Source organism: Coregonus clupeaformis, chromosome 31, assembly GCF_020615455.1.
Source record: "Coregonus clupeaformis isolate EN_2021a chromosome 31, ASM2061545v1, whole genome shotgun sequence".
Lineage (NCBI taxonomy): Eukaryota > Metazoa > Chordata > Actinopteri > Salmoniformes > Salmonidae > Coregonus > Coregonus clupeaformis.
In genome coordinates, this window is record NC_059222.1 from 8,333,377 (window position 1) to 8,348,169 (window position 14,793).

The window sequence follows — 14,793 nt, forward strand, 5'->3', positions numbered from 1 at the left end:
AATTCCCAGCCGCGCCTGAATCTACCAGCGCCTTATGCTGGGAATGAGTTGCTACCTGTGGAAAACGCATAGGTATACAGAAATGCGCAACAGAGAGCTCTGGGTGAGTGGGGCGCCTACTCACCTGGAAGGACTCCCCAGTGCGGGACCTGTCGTCTTCTCCCCTAGGAGGCCATCCCCAGCACCTAGCCGCGGTGTGTCCTCCCCGACCACAGTTGGTGCAGGAGATGGACCCCCTCGTACTCCGACCCCTCCTCTCTCTAGCGCCAGCGCCCCCGAGCTCCATGGGGCTCGGCTCGGAGACGCTGGAGGGTGAAATGGACGGACCTCCCTCGGGACGTCCGCGGGTAGCCAGCAGGGTGTCCAGCCTGATGGACATGTCGACTAACTGGTCGAAAGAGAGGCTGGTGTCCCGACAGGCCAGCTCCCGACGGACGTCCTCACGTAGACTACAGCGGTAGTGATCGATGAGGGCCCGCTCATTCCACCCTGCATCCGCCGCTAGAGTACGGAATTCCAACGCGAACTCCTGGGCACTCCTCTTCCCCTGCCGGAGGCAGAACAGACGCTCCCCCGCCGCTTTCCCCTCTGGTGGATGGTCAAACACCGCCCTGAAGCGGCGGGAGAACTCAGCGTAAGTGATGGTGGTAGCGTCTATCCTCCTCCACTCGGCGTTGGCCCATTCTAACGCCTTGCCGGAAAGGCAGGAGATAAGGGCGGACACGCTCTCGTGTCCCGAGGGCGCCGGGTGCACGGTGGCCAGGTAAAGCTCCACCTGGAGAAGGAAGCCCTGACACCCGGCAGCGGTCCCATCGTAGGCCCTCGGGAGCGAGAGTCGAACTCCTCTGGGTTCTGGAGCGGGAATGGGCTGACTTGCTGATGGTGATGGTAGGGACGGTGGCGTTGGGGGTGTTCCTCGGGTCTCCCAGCGTTGGAGCGTGTTGATCACATCCTGCAGGGGCGGTCCCGATCCGCAGGATCTGGTCATTCTGCTCCCGAACCCGATCCTCCAACGTCTCCTGTGCTGCTGCGGCTCCTGCTGATTCCATTCAGATGGTGTGTGATTCTGTCAGTAGGTGCTGTAGGTGGGTGTGGTGTGGAATCAGGCGCAGGACGCAGAAGATAAGTCCAACAAAGACTTTAGTAGAGCACACACAAAAACACAATCCAACAGCCCGGAGGCGAGAAAATGCGCACACAGGCGTAAACAAAAGGGCGCACTAAACATGTGCGAAAATCCTCTCCTAAATACAAAGGAGGCAAGCTACAAATAGCGCACCGAAAAGGGTAGCGCACCAACACGACATAGGAAACAATCACACACAACACCTGACAAACACAACGAGAACTTATAGGACACTAATGACACTAAACGACAACAGGTGTACAATTCCAGACAAGACCAAACGAACATAGAAACATACAACGGTGGCAGCTAGTATTCCGGAGACGACGAACGCCGAAGCCTGCCCGAGCAAGGAAGAGAGGCAGCCTCGGCCGAAACCGTGACACCAGGTCATCTGATGCAGCACTCCATCACTCTCCTTCTTGGTCAAATAGCCCTTACACCTGGAGGTGTGTTGGGTCATTGTCCTGTTGAAAAACAAATGATTGTCCCACTAAGCGCAAACCAGATGGGATGGCGTATCGCTGAAGAATGCTGTGGTAGCCATGCTGGTTAAGTGTGCCTTGAATTCTAAATAAATCACTGACAGTGTCACCAGCAAAGCACCCCCACACCATCACACCTCCTCCTCCATGCTTCACGGTGGGAACCATACATGCAGAGATCATCCGTTCACCTACTCTGTGTCTCACAAAGATACGGCGGTTGGAATCCAAAATCTCACATTTGGACTCATCAGACCAAAGGACAGATTTCCACCAGTCTAATGTCCATTGCTCATGTTTCTTGGCCCAAGCAAGTCTCTTCTTCTTATTGGTGTCCTTTAGTAGTGGTTTCTTTGCAGCAATTCGACCATGATGGCCTGATTCACGTAGTCTCCTCTGAACAGTTGATGTTGAGATGTGTCTGTTACTTGAACTCTGTGAAGCATTTATTTGGGCTGCAATTTCTGAGGCTGGTAACTTTAATGAACTTGTCCTCTACAGCAGAGGTGAGAGCCAGTTTCATCATAGCGCTTGAAGAAACGTTCAAAGTTCTTGAAATGTTCCGTATTGACTGACATTCATGTCTTAAAGTAATGATGGACTGTCGTTTCTCTTTGCTTATTTGAGCTGTTCTTGCCATAATATGGACTTGGTCTTTTACCAAATAGGGCTATCTTCTGTATACCACCCCTACCTGGTTACAACACAACTGATTGGCTCAAATGCATTAATTCCACAAATTAACTTTTAAGAAGGCACGCCTGTTAATTGAAATGCATTCCAGGTGACTACCTCATGAAGCTGGTTGAGAGAATGCCAAGAGTGTGCAAAGCTGTCATCAAGCTAAAGGGTGGCTACTTTGAAGAATCTCAAATATAAAATATATTTTGATTTGTTTAACACTTTCTTGGTTACTACATTTCCATGTGTGTCATCTCATAGTTTTGATGTCTTCACTATTATTTTACAATGTAGAAAATAGTAAAAATAAAGAAAAACCCTTAAATGTGTGTCCAAACTTTTGACTGGTACTGTATATATACATACATACATACATATAAAGAGTCATATACAATGCCTTCAGAAAGTATTCATCCCCCTTGACTTACAACTACCACGGCTCAGGGACCGATACAGTGGTCTGGTCAGGTGTATTGTAGACTCATGTTGCAGACTCCTTCACTTTGACAATTGAAGCAGGATCTTGAGGGAGCTGGATATGGTTAGGTGTACTAAGGCTACTGTTGTTGTCATAGTGATGAAGGTCCGGTGTACTGAGGATACTGTTGCTGTCATGGTTTCAGATTGTGATCCTGAAGGAGCTGAAGCACTCGGACGGGAACTTTAACAAGAGTCAGAGGATAGAGCTCAACTCGGTGAGTCACCGATTATACTGCAAGTTTGTCAACGTCCGGTAGACTACTCGAGGGTATCAAGTATGCAATTTTACACGCGTTCATGTGGTATCTTTGTTTCGTTTTTTATATTTGATTTGATTATAACTCCTATTGCTTATTACACCCATCCTTCCTGATTTACAGCTTCTGCACATTGACTACTACAACCTGACTAAGTTCTATGGCACAGTCAAGTATGATCATGGTGTGTTTGGGGTGTTCGAGTATGGCGAGAGGGGATCCCTAAGGGTGAGAAACACACATGCAAGCACACACACACATGCACACACACACTTTCACATTTGAACTTTTAAATTCTTCCATCCTCAGTGTGTGCTGAATAACAATATTTCGTACCCGGAGGAGACCTTTATGGACTGGGAGTTTAAGATCTCTGTAATGTATGACATCGCCAAGGTGAGCTGGCAACAACTCTAGTCTACACTGCTGTTGGTTTGTATGAGCTCAGAAAATGCCAACTCAGAGCAATTTACCATAAGATGCTAAAACCTTTTCCAAAAGTTTTTTATCTTGTCAATATTGATATACATTTCCGAAAATGCTTTGATCCGTTTGACAACATTGAGTCATTGAAATACAGTAGGCCTACATTCAAAGACAAAACCTCCTCCCCTTTCTTCATATCCGCAGGGTATGTCCTACCTCCACTCCAGTGACATCCAGGTCCATGGCCGTCTCAAGTCCACTAACTGTGTAGTGGACAACCGCATGGTGGTCAAGATCACTGACTTTGGCTGCAACACCATTCTAAACCCAGGCAGAGGTAGGAACTATTATTTCTGTAGGGCTAGCTTGCTAGCATAGTTAGCATTCATGCCATACACACCATACACATCCCCTGAGGTCTGTCTGTCCCAGGATATGTCTCTTTCTGTCTTATCCCTGTTCTGCCACTTATTTCTTAACAGTTTTTTTTTAACCTATCCTCCCCTATCCCGTATCCCCACTCTCCATCCTTCCCCTCCCTTCCCTCCCCCATCAGACCTGTGGACAGCTCCAGAGCACCTGCGTAGAAAGGGGATCTCCCAGAAGGGAGATGTCTACAGCTTTGCCATCATCGCCCAGGAGATAGTTCTCAGGAGGAGCACCTTTTACACCGAGGCATACTCTGACCGCACAGGTTAGACACATTCCTATATAACACCTTATATAGAAACTCGTAACAGAATCAATGCCTTAGCTTTGCTATACTGTAGTTATTACCCTTATTTAAAATGTAATGGTCAACTGTAGAATTGTTCAGTTGAGCACAACATATTGTAGCAGAAAAACAAGACACTCACACACGTTGTTCTGTCTTCATCAGAGAAAATGTCCAGAGTGCAGTACCCCAGCAAAATAACCTATTTCAGACCTGATCTGAATTTTGAGACTGCAGGAGAAAAGGAATTGGAGGTAAGATTGGCATTTGTTTGTGTGTAACAGAGAGAAAGAGAGAAGGGGGGGGGGGGTGGACTTACAGTATAGAGAAAGACAGATATGGAGATAGAGTCTGCAATTTTTTCTTCCATGCCCACAGGTGTACATGCTGATAAAGATCTGCTGGGATGAGGACCCAGAGCGAAGGCCTGACTTTAAGAAGATAGAGAGCTCATTGGGGAAGATCTTCAGGTACCAGCTACCTACTTTTATTGGATAGAGCTAAATACTTGCCAGGACTTAGCCATTTTATCAGAAAGGTGAAGAATCATTGTACAAAGATGGTCAAATGTCTCTGTAACATGACAAATGGTCAAAATAAATAGAGATTTGAGTGAGAGGGAGCATGGTTATGGTTTGCAGTGTTACAAAATAACATTCACATTTAATTGCTGTAGAGCTACACCCTTCTCTTTCATTTAAGATACATTTGAGAAACACCTCACAAGGGCAGCACCTACATTGAAAGGTGGTGTGTGTGTGCGCATGTGTGTGTGTATGTGTGTGTGACTGATCCTCTGTTCTTTTCTCCATAGTAACCTGCACAACCAGGCTAATGAGAGCTACATGGACAACCTGATCCGTCGTCTACAGATGTACTCCCGGAACCTGGAGCACCTGGTGGAGGAGAGGACAGCTCTGTACAAGGCTGAGAGAGACAGGGCCGACTGCCTCAACTTCATGCTGCTGCCTCGGTCAGTCGACAACAACAACAACAACAAAAATAAACAGATACCCGCACACCCGCACACAGTTCAATGTTCTTGTTGTTTTATTAAGTGCAATGTTTCGACCAGAAGGTCTTTGTCAGACTGCGCAACCAGAAAACCACTTTAAGACCAGCAAATTACTTCTCTCTCTCCTTCTCTCGCTCCAGTCCTGTGGTGCGTTCTCTGAAGGAGACAGGCATCGTGGAGCCGGAGCTGTTTGAGGAGGTGACGGTGTACTTCAGCGACATCGTGGGCTTCACCACCCTGTGCCAGTATAGCACCCCCATGGAAGTGGTGGACATGCTCAACGACATCTACAAGGGCTTTGACAGCATCCTCGACCACCATGACGTATACAAGGTTAGGGTTAGGGATAGGGTTGTGGTTCAGGCTAGGGTTAGGGTTGAACTGGGATGTGGACATGAAGCTAGGCTTAAGGTTAGGGTTGAGGCTTACTGTAAACCAAAACATCTAGTCCAATAGCAGATGTATAGATTCTATGTCTTCCTTCTCGTCCTGTGTCAGGTGGAGACGATAGGTGATGCGTACATGGTGGCGTCGGGGTTGCCGCAGCGGAACGGAAACAGGCACGCGGTGGACATCTCCCGCATGGCCCTGGACATTCTGGCATTTATGGGGACCTTCCAGCTCAGACACCTGCCGGGGCTACCTGTGTGGATCCGCATTGGGATGCACTCAGGTATCCCTAGCTCCCTAAGCCCTATCCTGAATTCATAACACCTCCCTCTCTCCCCTCTCTATCTTATCAATACAAAACCTCCTTGTGTCACGCCCTGACTCAGAGGACGCTTGTATGTTGAATCAGGGTGTGTATTTTCCTTGCTGTGTTTTGTTCTATGTTGTGAATCTAGTATTTCTAGATCTATGTTGGCCAGTGTGGTTCCCAATCAGAGGCAGCTGTCGCTCGTTGTCTCTGATTGGGGACCATACTTAGGCAGCCTATTGGCACTAGTGGGTTGTGGGATCTTGTTCCGTGTAAGGTATGTTGTGTTGCCTTGGACTTCACGTTTCGTTTTGTTTGTTATTTTGTCGATGTGGTTAATATTTAATAAACATGTACGCATATCACGCTGCGCCTTGGTCCGTCCCGTCCGTAAACGAACGTGACAGAAGATCCCACCAAACGAGGACCAAGCAGCGTGCCCAGGAGGAGCGAATAGCCATGTCCCAGGTGGGCAAATTGTGGTCATGGGAAGAGATATTCGCGGGGAAAGGGCCATGGGCGAAGGTAGATACCCAGGCAGGAGAGGAGCAACGGCAATGCAGAGGACGCCGGTCGAGGAGGAAGCCCGAGAGACAGCCTCAAGAAAAAAAAAATTGGGGGCTAAAGGGGTGGTCGGGGAGCGAGAGAGAAGAGCCCCGACCACTGCACCCGGTCGGTTTTCAGATTGGTTCCCTACGACCATGGGAAGAGGAGTGGGAACAGTATTATACTGAGGAGTCGGAGGATGACGACGACGAGGTTCTGTTCCCTAACTCGTGGGGGCTTCCGGAGGAGTCCTCACAGGAAGAGGAGTGCCGACGACGGAGACCCGAGAGGCAACCCCAAGAACATTTTGGGGGGGGGGGAACACGGTGTGGACGACGAGGCAGCAGGAGGCCGTTAAAGGGCGGGTCTGCAGGTTAGGAGAGGAGGCCACCATGTTACGGGGGCTATTGGTTCAGAGGGAGCAGGAGTTATTCGGTCAGAGGGAGGCGCTACAGGAGGCTATAAGGGAGAAGGAAAGTGTAGAGGCACGGCGAGAGGAGCTGGTTAGGCAGCAGAAGGAGCGGGGGTTAATAAAGGAACCCAGTCCCGCTCCTCGCACCAAGCAAGTGGTGCGTGTCGCCAGTCCGGTCCGGCCCGTTCCTGCTTCCCGCACTAAGCCAGTGGTGCGTGTTCCCAGTACGGCCCGACCCGTTCCTGCCCCTCGCACCAAGCCAGTGGTGCGCGTCGCCAGTCCGGCCCATCCTGTTCCTGCTTCCCGCACTAAGCCAGTGGTGCGTGTTCCCAGTACGGTCCGGCCTGTTCCTGCCCCTCGCACCAAGCCAGTGTTGCGCGTCGCCAGCCCGGCCCGGCCTGTTCCTGCCCCTCGCACCAAGCCAGTGGTGCGCGTCGCCAGCCCGGTCCGGCCTGTTCCTGCCCCTCGCACCAAGCCAGTGGTGCGCGTCGCCAGCCCGGTCCGGCCTGATCCTGTCCCTCGCACCAAGCCAGTGGTGCGCGTCGCCAACCGGCCCGGCCTGTTCCTGCCCCTCGCACCAAGCCAGTGGTGCGCGTCGCCAGCCCGGCCCGGCCTGTTCCTGCTCCCCGCACCAGGCCAGTGGTGCGCGTCGCCAGTCGGTACGGCCCGTTCCTGCTCCCGCACCAGGCCAGTGGTGCGCGTCGCCAGTCCGGTATGGCCCGTTCCTGCTCCCCGCACCAAGCCAGTGGTGCGGCGTCGCCAACCGGTCCGGCCTGATCTGTCCCTCGCACCAAGCCAGTGGTGCGCGTCGCCAGCCCGGTCCGGCCTGTTCCTGCCCCTCGCACCAAGCCAGTGGTGCGCGTCGCCAGCCCGGCCCGGCCTGTTCCTGCTCCCGCACCAGGTCAGTGGTGCGCGTCGCCAGTCCGGTACGGCCGTTCCTGCTCCCCGCACCAGGCCAGTGGTGCGCGTCGCCAGTCCGGTACGGCCCGTTCCTGCTCCCGCACCCAAGCCAGTGGTGCGCGTCGCCACCCGGTCCGGCCTGATCCTGTCCTCGCACCAAGCCAGTGGTGCGCGTCGCCACCCGGTCCGGCCTGTTCCTGCCCCTCGCACCAAGCCAGTGGTGCGCGTCGCCAGCCCGGCCTGTTCCTGCTCCCCGCACCAGGCCAGTGGTGCGCATCGCCAGCCCGGTCCGGCCTGTTCCTGTCCCTCGCACCAAGCCAGTGGTGCGCGTCGCCAGCCCGGCCCGGCCTGTTCCTGCCCCTCGCACCAAGCCAGTGGTGCGCGTCGCCAGCCCGGTCCGGCCTGTTTCTGCTCCTCGCACCAAGCCAGTGGTGCGTGTGTCCAGTCCGGCACGGCCCGTGCCTGTTCCACCGGTGCCTGGTTCGGCACTGGTCAGCTGCTTTACTCCGGAGCCAGAGCAGTCCGCTCCACCGGTGCCCAGTTCAGCTCCGGTTAGCTGCTCCACTCCGGAGCCAGAGCAATCCGCTCCACCGGGGTCCAGTCCAGCTCCGGTCAGCGGATCCACTCCGGAGCCAGAGCAGTCCGCTCCACCGGTGCCCAGTTCAGCTCCGGTCAGCTGCTCCACTCCGGAGCCAGAGAAATCCGCTCCACCGGAGTCCAGTCCAGCTCCGGTCAGCGGCTCCACTCCGGAGCCAGAGCAGTCCGCTCCACCGGTGCCTGATCCAGCTCCGGTCAGCGGCTCCACTCTGGAGCCAGAGCAGTTCGCTCCACCGTCGTCGGGTCCAGCTCCAGTCAGCGGTTCCAGTCCAGACTCAGACGTCAGCCCCTCTCCAGGTTCGGGGTCTCCCACACCAGGGTCCAGACAGGGCTTGGTACATCTTGGGAGGAAGGAGAGGGGAAGCAGCGCGCCGAGGTCCAGACCAGACCAGGGGCGTAACAGGGAGGCGGAGAGTAAGAGGTCGTCACGCCCGGAGCCGGATCCGCCTCCGAGGCGGAATGCCTACCCGGCCCCTACCCTGTTATGTTTATGTTGTGCGGTCGGAGTCCGCATCTTTGGGGGGGGGTACTGTCACGCCCTGACTCAGAGGACGCTTGTATGTTGAGTCAGGGTGTGTATTTTCCTTGCTGTGTTTTGTTCTATGTTGTGAATCTAGTATTTCTAGATCTATGTTGGCCGGTGTGGTTCCCAATCAGAGGCAGCTGTCGCTCGTTGTCTCTGATTGGGGACCATACTTAGGCAGCCTATTGGCACTAGTGGGTTATGGGATCTTGTTCCGTGTAAGGTATGTTGTGTTGCCTTGGACTTCACGTTTCGGTTTGTTTGTTGTTGTGTCGTTGTGGTTAATATTTAATAAACATGTACGCATATCACGCTGCGCCTTGGTCCGTCCCGTCTGTAAGCGATCGTGACACCTTGGTCTCTGCTCTTTCCTGTAACTTCCCTCACTCTCCCCTCCCTCTGTCTGTCATCAATACCCACCTTAAGTCTCGCTACTTGTTCCCTAGGCCCCTGTGCAGCAGGAGTGGTGGGGATAAAGATGCCCAGATACTGCCTGTTTGGAGACACAATCAACACTGCCTCTAGCATGGAGTCAACGGGACATCGTAAGCAGGCTTCAGGAACACTAGAAATATCCATACCAACTCTATACAAACATTTCATGTTCATATCAACTATCATGGCAGGTGAGTAAAATACAACTCTGTCTCTCTCCATCCAGCCCTGAGAATCCACGTCAGTCAGCCCACCATCAGCATCCTACAGAGGACAGACTGCAAGTTTGAGTACGAGAAGAGAGGGGAGACTTTCCTCAAGGTATGGACATGGCACATGCCGCTTTGCTGTTTGTCATGATAGAGTCATACAGATTTATTTGATGCCATTTGTACTATGTAGTACTCTTATCTACTGTGTTGAATATCATATACGATTGTGTGTGTGTATATATATCCCAGGGTAAAGGCACAGAGTTGACCTACTGGTTGACAGGTGAAACAGGAGAGGACTACAACCTGCCAATGCCACCGACAGCGTGAGTTAACCAGCTGCTAATTTATATGCTCCCCTATAACTTAGTAAAGAGAATGTACATCATTAGAGCTACACGTCATCTTTAGATCTATCTATATTATTAACTTGTACATTCTATGTCCTTCTTCCATTTTGTAGAGTAAACATATATAATTAGAGCTACATATCTATATAATTAACTCCTATGTCCTTGTCCCTCCCTGCAGGGAGAACTGCCAGCGTCTGCAGCAGGACCTGGCCCAGATGATCCAGGAGTGTCTGGAGAACCGCTCGCTGGGGTCAGAGGTCATGGAGAAGAGGAATACCCTGTCCATGAGGCAGAGGAGGGTGGGGAGGGATGGAGCGGAGCAGAGGGGAGAGGAGGAGGATCACGATGACCAGCCGGAGTACCTCCATCTGGCTACGGTCGACAACTTCAGTACTTTCTTGTAGTTATTTTGATAAGGAGGATTAGGGTTATTATATTGTTGTTCTTTTGTCTATTGATGCGAGTCTTCTCCCAACTTCTGCATCAATCATTCTTGGTTGTCAATGGAAGATTTGTGTGAAAACTAAAGTCACATGCAGATCTTGAGTTAGAATTCTGGCCTTTTGGAGGAACCACAAAGCTGTAGACCAACTAAGCACTTTACTGATACAGTTGAAGTCGGAAGTTTACATACACTTAGGTTGGCGTCCTTAAATCTCGTTTTTCAACCACTCCACAAATCTCTTGTTTTGGCAAGTCGGTTAGGACATCTACTTTGTGCATGACACAAGTAATTTTTCCAACAATTGTTTACAGACAGATTATTTCACTTATAATTCAATGTATCACAATTACAGTGGGTAAGAAGTTTATATACACTAAGTTGACTGTGCCTTTAAACAGCTTGGAAAATTCAGGAAAATGATGTCATGGCTTTAGAAGGTTCTGATAGGCTAATTTACATCATTTGAGTCAATTGGAGGTGTACCTGCTGATGTATTTCAAGGCCTACCTTCAAACTCAGTGCCTCTTTGCTTGACATCATGGGAAAATCAAAAGAAATCAGCCAAGACCTCAGAAAAAAAAATGGTAGACCTCCACAAGTCTGGTTAAATTTCCAAATGCCTGAAGGTACTACGTTCATCTGTACAAACAATAGTACGCAAGTATAAACACCATGGGAACACACAGCCGTCATACTACTCAGGAAGGAGACGCGTTCTGTCTCCTAGAGATGAACGTACTTTGGCGCGAAAAGTGCAAATCAATCCCAGAACAACAGCAAAGGACCTTGTGAAGATGCTGGAGGTAACAGGTACAAAAGTATCTACAGTGGGGAGAACAAGTATTTGATACACTGCTTATTTTGCAGGTTTTCCTACTTACAAAGCATGTAGAGGTCTGTAATTTTTATCATAGGTACACTTCAACTGTGAGAGATGGAATCTAAAACAAAAATCCAGAAAATCACATTGTATGATTTTTAAGTAATTAATTTGCATTTTATTGCATGACATAAGTATTTGATACATCAGAAAAGCAGAACTTAATATTTGGTACAGAAACCTTTGTTTGCAATTACAGAGATCATACGTTTCCTGTAGGTCTTGACCATGTTTGCACACACTGCAGCAGGGATTTTGGCCCACTCCTCCATACAGACCTTCTCCAGATCCTTCAGGTTTCGGGGCTGTCACTGGGCAATACGGACTTTCAGCTCCCTCCAAAGATTTTCTATTGGGTTCAGGTCTGGAGACTGGCTAGGCCACTCCAGGACCTTGAGATGCTTCTTACGGAGCCACTCCTTAGTTGCCCTGGCTGTGTGTTTCGGGTCGTTGTCATGCTGGAAGACCCAGCCACGACCCATCTTCAATGCTCTTACTGAGGGAAGGAGGTTGTTGGCCAAGATCTCGCGACATGGCCCCATCCATCCTCCCCTCAATACGGTGCAGTCGTCCTGTCCCCTTTGCAGAAAAGCATCCCCAAAGAATGATGTTTCCACCTCCATGCTTCACGGTTGGGATGGTGTTCTTGGGGTTGTACTCATCCTTCTTCTTCCTCCAAACACGAGCGAGTGGAGTTTAGACCAAAAGCTCTATTTTTGTCTCATCAGACCACATGACATTCTCCCATTCCTCCTCTGGATCATCCAGATGGTCATTGGCAAACTTCAGACGGGCCTGGACATGCGCTGGCTTGAGCAGGGGGACCTTGCGTGCGCTGCAGGATTTTAATCCATGATGGCATAGTGTGTTACTATTGGTTTTCTTTGAGACTGTGGTCCCAGCTCTCTTCAGGTCATTGACCAGGTCCTGCCGTGTAGTTCTGGGCTGATCCCTCACCTTCCTCATGATCATTGATGCCCCACGAGGTGAGATCTTGCATGGAGCCCCAGACCGAGGGTGATTGACCGTCATCTTGAACTTCTTCCATTTTCTAATAATTGCGCCAACAGTTGTTGCCTTCTCACCAACCTGCTTGCCTATTGTCCTGTAGCCCATCCCAGCCTTGTGCAGGTCTACAATTTTATCTCTGATGTCCTTACACAGCTCTCTGGTCTTGGCCATTGTGGAGAGGTTGGAGTCTGTTTGATTGAGTGTGAGGACAGGTGTCTTTTATACAGGTAACGAGTTCAAACAGGTGCAGTTAATACAGGTAATGAGTGGAGAACAGGAGGGATTCTTAAAGAAAAACTAACAGGTCTGTGAGAGCCGGAATTCTTACTGGTTGGTAGGTGATCAAATACTTATGTCATGCAATAAAATGCAAATGAATTACTTAAAATTCATACAATGTGATTTTCTGGATTTTTGTTTTAGATTCTGTCTCTCACAGTTGAAGTGTACCTATGATAAAAATTACAGACCTCTACATGCTTTGTAAGTAGGAAACCTGCAAAATCGGCAGTGTATCAAATACTTGTTCTCCCCACTGTATATCCACTGTAAAACGAGTCCTATATCGACAAGGAAGAAGCCACTGCTCCAAAACCGCCATAAAAAAGGCAGACTACGGTTTGCAACTGCACATGGGGACAAAGATCGTACTTTTTGGAGAAATGTCCTCTGGTCTGATGAAACAAAAATAGAACTGTTTGGCCATAATGACCATCGTTATGTTTGGAGGAAAAAGGGGGTCGCTTGCAAGCCGAAGAACACCATCCCAACCGTGAAGCATGGGGGTGGCAGCATCATGCTGTGGGGGTGCTTTGCTGCAGGAGGGACTGGTGCACTTCACAATATAGGTGGCATCATGAGGAGGAAAATTATGTGGATATATTGAAGCAACATCTCAAGACATCAGTCAGGAAGTTAAAGCTTGGTCGCAAATGGGTCTTCCAAATGGACAATGACCCCAAGCATACTTCCAAAGTTGTGGCAAAATGGCTTAAGGACAACAAAGTCAAGGTATTGGAGTGGCCATCACAAAGCCCTGACCTCAATCCTATAGAACTGAAAAAGCGTGTGCGAGAAAGGAGGCCTACAAACCTGACTAAGTTACACCAGCTCTGTCAGGAGGAATGGGCCAAAATTCACCCAACTTATTGTGGAAGCTTGTGGAAGGCTACCCGAAACGTTTGACCCAAGTTAAACAATTTAAAGGCAATGGTACCAAATACTAATTGAGTGTATGTAAACTTCTGTATGTAAACCCACTGGGAATGTGATGAAAGAAATAAAAGCTGAAATAAATCACTCTCTACTATTATTCTGACATTTCACATTCTTAAAATAAAGTGGTGACCCTAACTGACCTTAGACAGGGCATTTTTACTAGGATTAAATGTCAGGAATTGTGAAAAACTGAGTTTAAATGTATTTGGCTAAGGTGTATGTAAACTTCCGACTTCAACTGTATATTGGAAACCTTCCCCTCCACAACCTCTGCACTAGAAATGTCAAAAATACTGAGAAGAAAATGCTGACCTCAGGTAGAACTGCAAATAGCAAAAAGTAGTTATTGTACCTTCAGGTGTTAAGTGTTAAATAATTGTGTTGTCTATAATCAAATACAAAAATTATTAATCCTTATACATGTATTCCTTTTAACTGATTGCAATATATGGAGACTATTGTTGTGATTATTTTTTCTCCTGAAAAATAAAAACAAAAATCATTTCTGGTTTAAAAACAAATGACATTGAAACTTTATTTATTTTGTGATTATATTATGCACTGTACTTTACAGTTGTTGGAATCATTCCTGTACAGCATGTTACAAATGTAGTTGACGGGACTGAAAACATTGATCCATGTTTCATTGAGCCTGTTACAGTATATTGAGACATTACAATTCCTATGTCACTGATGTATGAGAAGTTATGGGGGTATATCTGAGTACATTGAAGCTTTAGTTAAAGGGAGTAGGAAGGAAGTTCTCACTCTCGCTGATTTTCTACAGTGAATTATGAATGATTATGCACGATTGTCTAACACATATTTACATTCTGTTTTTAATTTTTTTTAACAAGAATGTAGCATGACTGCTTTTACTGCCTGTATAAAGATAATGTACTGTAAAGCAAATCAACCCTGGCTATTGTAACAGCGTTAGATGCCTAAGAAAAACAATTAAGTTTATTGTCCGGGAACAAGAAATTAACTACAGTGAAACCCATATATACAGTTAAACAATATATATATATATAAAAATAGTTAAAATCTGTAATGCTCATGGATGAGTAGAAACATTTTAATTAAACATGCTGAGGAATACCAGGTTTTCAGCTCAAGTAATGATGTCTTCGAAAAGCACAAACAGTTTGAGCTCAGGCTACAAACCAGAGTAGCCTCATTAAGGGGGACGTCTTCTGATGCAACACCACCAAAACATGAGGTCTATGCCAGGCACATGGCTAGGAAACATTTTTCATGATATTGAAAAAAAAAACATGCAATGTCATGAAAATAAATAACTAAAACACATGTACAAAACAAATGTAGTATAGAGCAAAAGCTTTGTAATTTTGCAGTCCATTGACCAACTCAAACAA

The 14,793-nt window shown here is 48.6% G+C and overlaps 1 protein-coding gene across 1 annotated transcript in view; it reads left to right on the forward strand.

The window, feature by feature from the left end:
* Window positions 1–10,528, forward strand: part of LOC121547468 (heat-stable enterotoxin receptor-like) — a 29,468-nt gene extending 18,940 nt beyond the window's left edge. The window contains exons 14-27 of the mRNA XM_041858779.1: window positions 2,916–2,987; window positions 3,153–3,257; window positions 3,339–3,425; window positions 3,660–3,792; window positions 4,012–4,149; window positions 4,336–4,424; window positions 4,549–4,640; window positions 4,985–5,143; window positions 5,326–5,518; window positions 5,684–5,858; window positions 9,307–9,405; window positions 9,522–9,616; window positions 9,757–9,833; window positions 10,039–10,528. Coding sequence (XP_041714713.1) covers window positions 2,916–2,987; window positions 3,153–3,257; window positions 3,339–3,425; window positions 3,660–3,792; window positions 4,012–4,149; window positions 4,336–4,424; window positions 4,549–4,640; window positions 4,985–5,143; window positions 5,326–5,518; window positions 5,684–5,858; window positions 9,307–9,405; window positions 9,522–9,616; window positions 9,757–9,833; window positions 10,039–10,264 — 1,740 coding nt within the window. The 3' untranslated portion in view covers window positions 10,265–10,528. The remainder of the gene's footprint in view (window positions 1–2,915; window positions 2,988–3,152; window positions 3,258–3,338; window positions 3,426–3,659; window positions 3,793–4,011; window positions 4,150–4,335; window positions 4,425–4,548; window positions 4,641–4,984; window positions 5,144–5,325; window positions 5,519–5,683; window positions 5,859–9,306; window positions 9,406–9,521; window positions 9,617–9,756; window positions 9,834–10,038) is intronic.
* Window positions 10,529–14,793: the final 4,265 nt, after the last annotated feature.